The sequence below is a fragment of the Equus caballus genome, chromosome 24 (assembly GCF_041296265.1).
Source record: "Equus caballus isolate H_3958 breed thoroughbred chromosome 24, TB-T2T, whole genome shotgun sequence".
Classification (NCBI taxonomy): Eukaryota; Metazoa; Chordata; class Mammalia; order Perissodactyla; family Equidae; genus Equus; species Equus caballus.
Window position 1 is genome coordinate 38,956,841 of NC_091707.1, and position 12,627 is coordinate 38,969,467.

The 12,627-nt window shown below is 39.8% G+C and overlaps 1 protein-coding gene across 2 annotated transcripts in view; it reads right to left on the reverse strand.

Annotated features, from left to right (window-relative positions):
• STON2 (stonin 2) overlaps positions 1 to 12,627 on the reverse strand; it is a 138,549-nt gene that overhangs the window by 84,659 nt on the left and 41,263 nt on the right. For both annotated transcript variants that reach the window (XM_023628206.2, XM_070249887.1), the window contains exon 4: positions 1,881 to 2,078. In XM_023628206.2, coding sequence (XP_023483974.2) covers positions 1,881 to 2,078 — 198 coding nt within the window. The remainder of the gene's footprint in view (positions 1 to 1,880; positions 2,079 to 12,627) is intronic.

The following is a 12,627-nucleotide window of genomic DNA, read 5'->3' on the forward strand; positions in this document are numbered from 1 at the left end:
CACCTGTGGGGCAGCCCCACCTCCATGATTCTAGCTCTTGCTGCCTCTGTCAGCAGTCCTTTCATTAAACTGTCTTCAGATCAACGCTTTGGAGGGTACCATCTGCTTCCTGCCAGGACCCTGACCAAAACAACAGGGGAGGAAGCTTTCCCAATGAGAACTGCAACACTGTTAGAAAAGGGAGATACTAAAAATAATCACAAGCTTTGGAGACAGATTAATAATGTCTAGTTCAGGCTAGGACTCTGATTTTCATCATTTGAATCTCAAGGAATTAAAGCAATTTTCACCTAAGTGGAGAGGCCACTGAAAAAGCAGCCTGAGCCTAGAGATCTTGGCTTTTCCTATAGCAAGGAAGAATAAGCAATAAGAAGCTCTCTAAAGCAATAAGAATCCTGGGGCAGGAGAGGGAAGAAATTGCATCCTCGATGATCACTTATTCCATCAGGCATGGTATAAATTGTTCTCCATAAATTGTCTCACTTGGACATGGTATCAATTTGGTGAGGTAAGTAATATCATTATCCTCATTTTGCAGATGAAGAAACTGAGTCATAAAGATATTAAGGATCTTGCCCAGGGCCACGCAGCTGGTAAATGGCAGAACGAGGATTTGAACCTGAACAGTCTGACTCCACAGTCTGTGTGCTCTCAACCAATACATTATCTGCGTCCTCCAAGGGAAGGCCTGGCAAGGAGGTTGAGAGCAAGCAGAGGTGAGGGGGAGGCAAGCACAGCCTCTCTTCCTAACCGCCTCAGCTTCTGATGGTGTCTTCCCATCCACGAAATGCTCCTTACGGAGGAGATGAGGTCATGAGGGCATATTTCAGCCAGTTACTGGGATCATCAGCCACAGGGATCAACTAGAATTGAGACAGCATCTGTGAAAACAAAATGCTATAAAGAATTGTGACTTGTGATGAGAGAGACTGTGATAAACTAGGATTCTTTGCAATATTATCAAATACCAAACCAAATCCTGTCTGAACCCTTTAGTCTGCAAGAGGGATCTCTCTTTCTACTTGTGGAATCCCCCAGTAGCACACAGCATGAGGGCAAACGTTACCCAAATTTGAAAAATGATCCATAGACAAATCCTAACATTTTTGAGAAGGAAAAACAAATATTATTAAACACACTGGGTAATTTCATCCAGAGAGAAACTACCAGTAACTCCATCACTTTCAAAGGAAAACAATCTCTTAGACGAAATAACCAAAACACCAAGAACACACAACATCTTTCCAATGCCATCCTAAACCTAACCCATGATGCAGTGCTTGGTGACAGGCCCATATTCTAATGGCAAAGCCAGCTGGCATTTCATCCTACACCTACGGGAAATTTAATAAATGAGACCACAGGATGTTACAGACCAAGGTATAGCTCAATTCAGGCACAGGAGAAAAAGCATTAACTGCAAAATAATTTGTAGTCTGGACACAGTGGCTGAGTCCTGATTCTCACTGACACATAACATTTGCTTTTTCTCTGCTTAAATCTACCTCCCTGTTGCTGAAGAGGGAAGACTGAGTGGGTGGTAGGATGAAAGATTCAGCCTTGTACATATTACATAGTTCAGTTATCCAAGGAGAAATAAATTGACAGAGAACAGTACCTGCATGGAACAGTAAGAAAACAACACATTAAGATATACTGTCAAATGGTTTCCCCATACTAATAATCTGCCAACCAATCAGCCAATCTGTGCACGTGCTTTTGCCCAGTGCAATTTTGAACCACTCTGGATTCTAGCTTTTTGACAAGATGACTACACCTGAATTTGTTCTTTAAACAAAGCAGGCTACAGAGATATTAAGAGTGGTAACAGGTCATCAAAAGTGATTTGCAAAGCCCTCTGGCTTGGCGCTCCATCTTACCAGTCGAGTCAGCCCCAGAAGCCCTGCCACTCATCTGCTCCTCAGCATGGATGAGCTGCAGGTCCGTGTATGAGGGGCCAAAACTGGGACTACTGGTGTCTTCAGAATGTGTGGTCCAGCTGCTCTCGGAGGTCAGAGGGCATCTCCCCAAGGAGTTGAAGGAAGGGCACATCCAGCAGGGCATAGTCAAAGGTAGGGCTGGGGATAGACCAAAAAACAAAAGCATGCAATATAAATAGTTGTACTTTGTTTATCTTTAGTGTTTGTCTTACTTTGATGTTGTTCAGATCCTATGAAATCTCAACAGCCGTACAAGTCAAAGAAGTATAGGAAGTACCACTCATGACACAGACAGGGAAAACTAATTGACCAAGAGCCCACGGTGAGTCAGTATGGAAACCAGTACTACAAGTAAGATCTCATGACCCGCAAATCAAACAAAATCTCACTAAAGACTAAAAGTGATTTTAGGCTCTACTTTTATTTCTAAACTTAGATTTCAGTTTCATCCTTACCCTTATATTTCCTCCCTTCTTTAGAAGGCAAACCATCTCAAGAGAATTCACCAATTTACACTGCAAAATTAAAGCCAGATTGGGTTAAGGGCTAAGGGAAGACATGTGAATACGTATGTATCCGCAGATGAATGCAATATGCCTCTCTTGCTTTGAGTCTGACTCCAGCTGGAGATTCTGCAGACCTTCACATATGCAAATCGAGATTTACTAGGGCTGCTGATCTGCGATACAATGAAAGATATCTTTAAGTGGGGAATGCACAGGGCATGGCTTTCTCTCCTTAACCCTGAGCACCAAATTCAGCCTTTCAAAACCACTGGAAAGTTTCTTTTTTAAAAATCAAGTTATGTTCCTAATTTGTCTTTAGTTAATTGCCTACCACATGGTTTCTCCATGGTGTTGCATAAGAACCTCATTGCAAATTTGCTGACAGGTACTAAAAACAAGTGCTGAAAAGAGTATGGACAGGGAGGAAGAAATAAAAAAGGGAGAAACTAGCAATTATTGAGTACCCATGAAATGTGAGACACTTTTACAAATGTTATCTCATTTCATCCAACAATCCTGAGAGGTGGGCAGTGGTCTTATTTGACACAGGGGGAAACAGACTCAGAGAGTCAAGCAGCTTGTCCAAGAAGATGGAGAGGCAGTTCTCCAGGATGGAGAATCAAAATTATAGCGCGGGGTTAAGAAATAGGAAGGGAAAATTGAGATTTAAGAGGGAAAAAAGAATAAACAGCGGGGCTGGCCCCACGGCCAAGTGGTTGGGTTTGTGCACTCTGCTTCAGTGGCCCAGGGTTTTGCCAGTTTGGAACTTGGGCGTGGACACGGCAGAGCTCATCAAGCCACACTGGGGTGGCATCCCACATAGCAAAACCAGCGGCACTCACAACGAGAATCTACAACTACCTACTGGGGGGCTTTGGGGAGAAGAAGAAGAAGAAAACAAAAAGAAGACTGGCAACAGATGTTAGCTCAGGTGCCAATCTTTAAAAAAAAAACACTCAAGAATAAATATCAATATTTGTGACATGGTATAAATATGAAACTATAGAGAATTTTCATTACATATTCCCTTAGGCATTTATAAGACATCTAGGTCTTTTCTCCATCTGGAGTCCTCATGGCTCACATCCCCTTTTATTTAAAAATGTCACCCTTTCAGTAAGGTATTCCTGAGCTGTTCCCTCCAAAGATGCAAACTGCCTTCTCTGTTTTATTTCTCCTTTGCATTATCACTGTCTACTGTATCACATATCCAGTGTCTTCTCCGCTAGAATTCAAGCTCCTTGTGGGGCAGGGACTTTTGTCCATTTGGTGCATTTCTGTACCCCATTCCTAGAATAGTGTCTGATGCAAGTAAGCACTTAATAAATATTTGTTGGTCACGTCAACAGAAGCACCACAAATGATTCCACAACAGTCTACATTAAACATAGACTGTTAAACTAAACCTTTGCCTACAAAACTCCCACACAAACAAAAAGGAAATCGAAACTCTAAAAAAGAAGAAAAAACCAAAAAGCAAAGCTGTACTGGCAAAAGCTTATTATAGGACTGCCATTTCCTACAGTACACTGGATTAGACACTTTGAACTACTGTGGAAATAAAATTAAAATATTAGATAAAATGTAAGAATATTATTTAAAATATATTACAGGAAGAGCAAGAAAGTAAAGACTTATCAGAGGACAAGTGAGATGGTAAGCAGAGCTCACAACCCGATTTTCACATCCTGAGTATTTTGAACAAACCAGGGAGACTCTTGAGTTTTTTAAATCTCGTGTGAAGAAGGCAAAGCGGAAAAAAACCTAGGGCCAACCCAAGATGAGAAATCTAACAGAAGATCTGATGCATTAAGCTAGAATCCCCAAAGGGCTCAGTTAAGGGGCAAATTAGGAATAACCCGGACCCCCAAGCTAAAGATAGGAAAGAAAATGGTCTGCCTTAAGCCTGGGTGCCAGGTAGAGGAAAAAAAAATCTCCTGAGAATTTATAAGCACAAGCTGTCCCACAGAGGGGTTTGCAGCCAAAACTACTTGTGTGGTCTAAAAACTTCCAGTATGAGAACTTAGCTGAAGTATTTCCAGGTTGGTAGTGGCCTCCAGCACCTGAGAAAAGCAAATGCTAATCCTTTCTGGAGAAAGACACCTTAAAACCAGCTTTCCGGGACAGAACGTTCCTCAGTTGATGTGCACATGGTAAAAAAAGAAAAAAAATCATGAAATACGTAAGAAATCAAGCTATCATGAACAAGAGCCAGAGAGCCAGCAAGGTGTGTATGGTGGGGGGTGGGGGGGGGGGAGGCAGGGAAGACAGGGAGCAGGAAGCAAACAGAATCAGACCTGCAAAAAATTCAGACACTAGAATTATTAAGCAGAAAATATAAGTTTGTTTAACGAAATAAGAAGAAAAGAAATCAAAAATATGAGAAAGTAGCATGTAGAACTGAAAAGGAACTAAGTGAACATCTGGAGAAGAAAAAATACTGTAAATACAAAATTGATTGGATAGCATAGAGAGACAAGGAGATGAAATATGAGAGATTAAAATGCATGGAGGACAGAATGAGAAGGTCTCATAGGTATCTAATCTGAGTTCCTAATGAGAAGAGAGAGAGAATGGGAGACAATATGTAAAAAAATGTTGGCTGAGAATTTCCCAGAATGTATGAAAGATTTTATTTGTCAGATTAGAAATCCAGAGGTATCTCAAGGACAGTAACCAAAAATAACTCCACCAGCAGACATCAAAACTATATAAAAACAAAGACAAAGAGAAGATCTTAAAAGCCACCAAAGAGAAAATAAGATCACTTCCAAAGGGATGATGATTAGACTGCTACCACCTTCTCAACAGCAAGAGAAACCAATGCACACTTCAATGTGCTGACAGAAAATAACTACCAAATAGGACTGTTTACTCAATGAAGAGATCTTCAAAGAACAACGGTAAAATAAAGACAATTTAGACAAACAAAAACTACAACTGATCTAAAAGAAGGAAAGAAAAGTGAGAAAAGAAACATAAGACGATAGAAATAAAACTATATCGAGGGCTGGCCCCGTGGCATAGTGGTTGAGTTCAGCACACTCCACTTTGGTGGCCCAGGTTCACAGGTTTGGACCCCAGGTGTGGACCTATGCTGCTCATCAAGCCATGCTGTGGCAGCAACCCACATGCAAAACAGAGAAAAGACTGGCACATTTAGCTCAGGGCCAATCTCCCTCACCAAAAAAAAAAAAAAAAAAAAAAAACCAAAAAAACCTGTATCAGTACTTAATAATAAATATAAATGGACTAAATTTCCAGTTAAGAGAAAAAGACTGTCAGGCTGAATAAAAAAATGAAACCAAATATACCACTTACAAAAGACACATATAAAATATAAGGATTCATTGACCATGAAACTAAAGGGATGGGAAAGCCATACAAGACAAAATATGGAAAGAAACCTGATATATTATAGACTGTAGATAGACTTAAAGTAAAAAGCATTATTAGAGAGAGTATTACAACAAAATGATAAAAATTTTCATTCATCAGAAATATATAATAATAATTATAAATTTGTATAAATTTAATAACATAGCTTAAAATTATTAATGCAAAAATTTACACAACTACAGAAAGTAAGAAACGTCTATCACCATACTGGGAGATTTTAAAATATACCTCTGTCACTAATGTATAGATCAAGCAGGCAAAAAAATCAGCAAGGAAACAGAAGATAGATCAACAACAAAGTGAACAAGCTGATTTAATGGTTATACACAGAACACTGCACTCAACAGGTGAAGAATGCATATTCTTCACAGCCACACCTAAAACTTTTATGACAAACGACCACACGCTAAGACATGAAGCAAGTTTTAACAAATTTCAAAAAATAGGTATCACATGGACCATGAATACTGATCACAATACAATTAAATATCTAGTTATCTAAACCAGTTATCTACATAACCAGTATCCATTTATCTAAACTAGATACAAGACAATCTGAAAAATTTAGAAATTAAAAAACATACTTCTAAACGATTTATTGGGCAAAGAAGAAATCTTGACGACTATTAGAAAATATTCAGAACCAAACAATAACAAAAATACAGTATATGAAAACTTCAGGAATGCAGATAAGCAGTACTATCAGGGAAAGTTGTATTGCTTCTATTAGAAAAGAAAAACTTAAATTTAATACAATAAGCTTCTAACTTGTCAAGTTACAAAAGGAGCAACAAAATAAACCAAAGAATGTTAGAGAGGAGGAAATAATCACAAAAAAATTATTGAAAATTTTAAAATACACATAGGTAAACGATTCTTTGAGAAGACTAATAGAATTGAAAAACTGTCAAGAAAAATCGAGAAAAAAATACACCACAAATAAAGAACAGTAACAATGAAAAAGGGTACATAATTACAAATGCTATATATATTAAGGAGGCAATGAGGGGAAATAATGAATGTCTTTCTACCAACACATTTGAAAATATAGATAAAATTGCAGAGGTCCTAGAAAAATATAACTTTTCAAAACTGATACAAAAAGCAAGTTAAAAACCTGACTCAGGGGCCAGCCCTATGGCCGAGTGGTTAAGTTCATGCGCTCTGCTTCAGCGGCCTGGGGGTCTGCCAGTTCAGGACCTGGGCGCAAACATGGCACCGTTCATCAGGCCATGCTGAGGCGGCGTCCCACATGCCACAACTAGAAGCACCCACAACTAAAAAAAATATACAACTATGTACTGGGGCGATTTGGGGAGAAAAAGCAAAAAAAAAAGAAGAAGAAGATTGGCAATAGTTGTTAGCTCAGGTGCCAATCTTAACTAAAAAAAAAAAAAAAACCTGACTCATCCAATAACCATGAAATAAAATGAATCAGTCCTTAAAACCTTCCCCCAAGGAAAACGTCAGCCCAGGTAGTTTTACTGAAAAGCTCTACTAAACTTTAAAGGAAAAAAATATTTCAATCTTCCACTGACTGCTCCAGACTACAGAAAAAAAAGACCACTCACCAACCCATTCTATGAGCTTAGCATTTCCTGACCTCAAACCCTGACAAAGTGCATCTCATTTATACTTAGATTCTCAAAAATGAGACTGACGGACCAATCTCAGTCACAGACATGGATATAAGAATCTCAAACAAATCATTATCGAAGAGAATCTAGTGATTTTTGAAAAGGATAAATCATGACTAAACTGAGTTTCTCTAACGAATGCAAGGTTGGTTAACACAGCGTGTCTCAACTTTTTTTCATTATGGCTCCTCTAAGGAGCGTTTTTCACTTTTTTTTCACCAATCACCCCCTTTCTTGAACCCCCCCAAACACTGGCAGAATATCACACTAGGAAACTGACATTAATACAATCCACCAATCTTATTCCTATTTCTCCAGTTTTACAGCTCTGTGTGTGTGTGTGAGACTTGAGTGCCACATAATGTTATTGGTGTGTAGGTTTGTGTATCCTCCACCACAGTCGAGACACAGAGCAGTTCCCTCACCACAAGGATCCCTCACGTTGCCCTTTTATATCCACTCCCACCTCTTCCCTCAAGCCCTGTTCCTAACCCCTGGCAACCACTAATTTGTTTTTCATTTCTGTAAGTTTGTCATTTCAAGAATACTACATAAATGGAATCATGCAGTATGTAACCTTTTAGGATTGACTTTTATTACTCAGAAGAATGCCTCTGAGACTCAGTGAAGTTGCTAAATGCATTAATACTTCATTCCTTTTTATTGCTGAGCAGTCTTGCACGGTAGTTTAACCATCTACTGGCTGAAGGACATCTGGGCTGTTTCCGGTTCCTAGCTATGAACATTCGTGTACAGGTTTTTGTAGCAACATAAATTTCCATTTCTCTGGGATAAATGCCCAAGAGTGCAATTGCTGGGTCATACGGTAATTACATGTTTCGTTTTATAAGAAGCTGCCAGACTGTTTTCCCAAGTCATTGCCCCATTTTACATTCCCACCAGCACTCATGAGTGTCTCTTCATCCTCTTACAGGGTCTTTTGCAAAACAAAAGTTTTTAAAAGTTTTTAACCAGCAAGAAATATTTAGAAAATAAAACAAGAGAAGGTAGTATTTATAATAGCAACAAAAAATATGAATCATATATAGTAGTAAATCTAAGAAAAGACGTGCAAGGCCTTGGAAGAGCTGCTTCTAAAGTTTATTAATACTGTAGAGAAGATCTACATAAATGGAGAGATTCCATACCAGGGACTGAAAGATTTAACGTTATAAAGATGTCAATTCTTCCCAAACTGGTTTACAGATTGATTGCATTCTCAATCAAAATCCTAGCATGGTTTCTTCCTCATATTAATAAGTAGAATCACACTATTTAGATATGAATGAAATTGAATTTTTAATAATATAAATATATTTGTAAATATACATTAAAGTAAATAAAATAATAGAAATAATACTGGGAAAATCCTGTATGGAAAAAAATGAAATTAGACTCCTACTTCACACCATGTAGAAAAATCAGTTCTAACTAGACTGAATGTCAAAGGATAAAAGGCTACACAAGAAATATTTTAGAAGACATGCAGCTAAATATCTCAGGACTTCAAGGCAAGGCAAGATTTTCTTTACCAAGACACAGAATGCACCAATGGACCATGAATACTGATCACAACACAATTAAATATCTAGTTATCTAAACCAGTTATCATTGGTAACAGATTGCTCAACCATTAGGGAACCTCAGCTTGGGGAAAGCAGGGACTGCGGCATAAAAGAAAAATAAACAAATTTCATATTATTAAAATTAAGAACTTCTTTCCACCAAAAGGCCCCATAAAGAGAGTGAAAGCCCACCCACAGGGTAGGAGCTAATATCTGCCACATGTCATATCCACAGGGAACTCCTAGAAATCAGCAAGAAAAAGGGAGTGATACCAACAAGAATATAGTTGAACAGGCATTTTATGAAAGAAAAAAATCCCCCCAATGGCAAAAATTGCTCAGTCTCATTAGCAATCTAGGAAATGCAAATTAAAACCACATGAGATACGACTCTTCTCTTCTCCCTTTCTCTCTGCCTGCCCACACTAAGATAGAAAAATGCGACAATTCCAAGTGCAGATGAGGAAGTGGAGCCACAGCACCTTTTACATATGGCTGATAGGAGAGTAAATTGAAGCCACTTTAGAAAATGGCTTGGTGTTATCTGACAAAATAGAAGATAAACACATCTTACAGCACAGTAATTCCCCTCTATCTTTCTTACAAAAGAGAACCACTTACACATATTCACCAGCATTTACGTTTAGAATGGCTCATAAAAAAAGCAAAAAGACAGGCCAGCCCAGTAGTGCAGCAGTTAAGTGCGCACGTTCTGCTTCGGCGGCCCGGGGTTCGCCGGTTCGGATCCCGGGTGCAGACACGGCACCGCTTGGAAAGCCATGCTGTGGCAGGCGTCCCACGTATAAAGTAGAGGAAGATGGGCACAGATGTTAGCTCAGGGCCAGTCTTCCTCAGCAAAAAGAGGAGGATTGGCAGCAGATGTTAGCTGAGGGCTAATCTTCCTCAAAATAAAAAGAAGCAAAAAGAATGCTCATAGAAGCACGTTCTTAATTGGCAAAAGGTAGAAACAACTCAAATATCCACCAATAATAGAATGGATAAATGAATTGTGGCACATTACTATAATGGAATACATAGCAATAAAAACTAAAGGAACTACAGCTACAGGTAATGACATGAAAAATTCCCACAAATAATGTGTTAAAGAAGCAAGCCACAAAATAACACACACACTATTATCGTATCTATGTAAAGTTCAAAAACAGGTGAAATTAAACTATACCAGTCTCGATACATGTGTAGGTAGTAAAGCTATTAAGAAAAGAATGCTGTTATTGTCACAGAACTCAGGAGGGTGATGATATAGGAGGGCGGGGAGGAGATGTCTGGATGCAGGAAGATGTAATCAGTGGGCACTTCTGGGGGATGACAATATTCTATTTATTAAACTAGGTGATGGGTTGTACTGTTGTTCTTTATAATTTAATATACTTTTTTTTTTTTTTTTGCTGAGGAAGATTAGCCCTGAGCTAACACCTGTGCCAATCTTCCTCCACTTTATATGTGGGTTGCCGCCACAGCATGGCTAATGACTGGTGTAGGTCCACGCCTGGGATCCGAACCTGCAAACCTAGGCCACTGAGGGGGAACATGCAGAACTTAACCACTATGCCATCAGGTCAGCCCCCTATAATTTAATATACATTTTAAATGTTCCTTTGTATTTATTCAACAGTTAATAAAGTTTATGAAAACTACATATCAAAAGACTCCAATTTTTCAGAAAGAAAGCCATTTTAATTATTTGCATTTTCACATTAGCTCTCCATATTTATTAGCTATAACTCCAATGTTTCCTTTGAAAGAGAAACTAAGAATAACACAGCTGGGAGAGGCAATGTCCCTACATCTCACAAACTGTTCTCATTTGGGCTAATGCACTTTATTTATTTATCCACTTAGAAATCTTGGAGGAATCATTTTATTTAGGTTCTGCATTGCATGTCCTCAGGCCACGAGATTAGTTTGGGTGAGAAGTATGGAGCCTGGAGCTGCCTCTTCCCCCAGGGCCAGACCTTTGACAGCTGGGCCGGAGAGCAGCAGGTTGCTGTCATCACGATGCCTCACAGCCACACCCATCCAGCAAGGAATGAAGTGAGAGAGAGAAATCCGCCTGTCCTCCTTTCCCAGGAGGTTATGGCAAGGACCCTGGATCCAGACCACCTGGTTCACATCCTGGCCCTAATCCTGGAGCCTGGCGCGAGTCACCTAATCCACCTGTTCTGGGTTTTCACCTGTAAAATGGAGCTAAAAAGTGTGCCCGAGTCACAAAGGGACTAGGTTAACACTGACAAAAGACTTGGAAAAGTGCCAGGCACAAAGAAAGTCCTTCAAAAGGGCAAGTGGCAGTTACTGTTTCCAGACATACACTTATATCCAATCTACTTGAAATCTCCACTGAGATCTCTAACTTCACATATTAGAACTAAGTTCCTGTTATCCCCTCCACACCAGGTCCTTCAGCCTTTCAGGTGCTCAGAATGAAACCTTTCGGTCATCCTTGATTCTTCTCACATTGGGTCCATCACGTCTTCTGTTAGTCCTACCTTCCAAATATGTCTGGAATCCAATCACTTCCCACCGTCTCCAAGCTACCTCCCGGGTCCAAGCCACCATCCTCTCCTGCCTGGTTTCCCTGCTTCTACATCTTTCTGTTCTCAACACAGCAGCCACACAGTTTTAAGAGAATTACCTGTTCACATTTAAGTTGGATCATACCAGGCCTCTGCTCAAAACCAGCCAATGGTTTCCTATCTCACCCATAGTAAAAGTCAAAGGCCTCACCATCCCCAAAGACCTACGTGCTCTGAGTCCCCATGATCTCTCTGCCTTGTCTCTTGCTCTTCTCCCCAATTCACTCCACTCGTCACACACCGTGAACACGGCTGCCCCCCAGAGGTTCATTACTTGTTCCTTCCACCTGGAAGGCTCCTCCCCCAATTTCTGCAAGCTCACACCCTCACTTCCCTCAAGTCTTCACGCAGAAGTTACTGCTCAGCGGGACCAACCCAGTGGCCGAGTGGTTAAGTTCGCGTGCTTCATGTCAGCGGCCCAGGGTTTCGCCGGTTCGGATCCTGGGTGCAGACATGGCACTGCTCATCAACCCATGCTGAGGCAATGTCCCACATGCTACAACTGGAAGGACCCACAACCAAAAGATATACAACTATATACCAGGAGGCTTTGAGGAGAAAAAGGAAAAATAAAATCTTTAAAAAAAATAAAATAAATTTTTAAAAAAGTTACTGCTCAGAGAATCCCTCCCTGACCTTGTGTAAAATTTCAATCCTCTCTCACTCTACTCCCCTTTTTTGCCTCATTTTTCTCTCCTTCCCACTTACCAAATTATCTAACACACTTACACTGTATCTACTTCTTTATCGTCTTTCTGGTACGGCTCCTCCAGCTCCATGGGGCAGGAATAGTCCCCTGAATCCCCAGGGTCTTGAACAGTGATTGACACACAGTGGGGGCTCAAAGCACCATTGGCTGAATAATAATAAACTTACAAATTGTCAGCTAAAACAATTAATACAGCAAATACACTACTTGTCTTTCTGTTTATTCTCTGGGATCCAGAGTAGATTGGGATTTTAAATACTTATATATGTTTTGATGT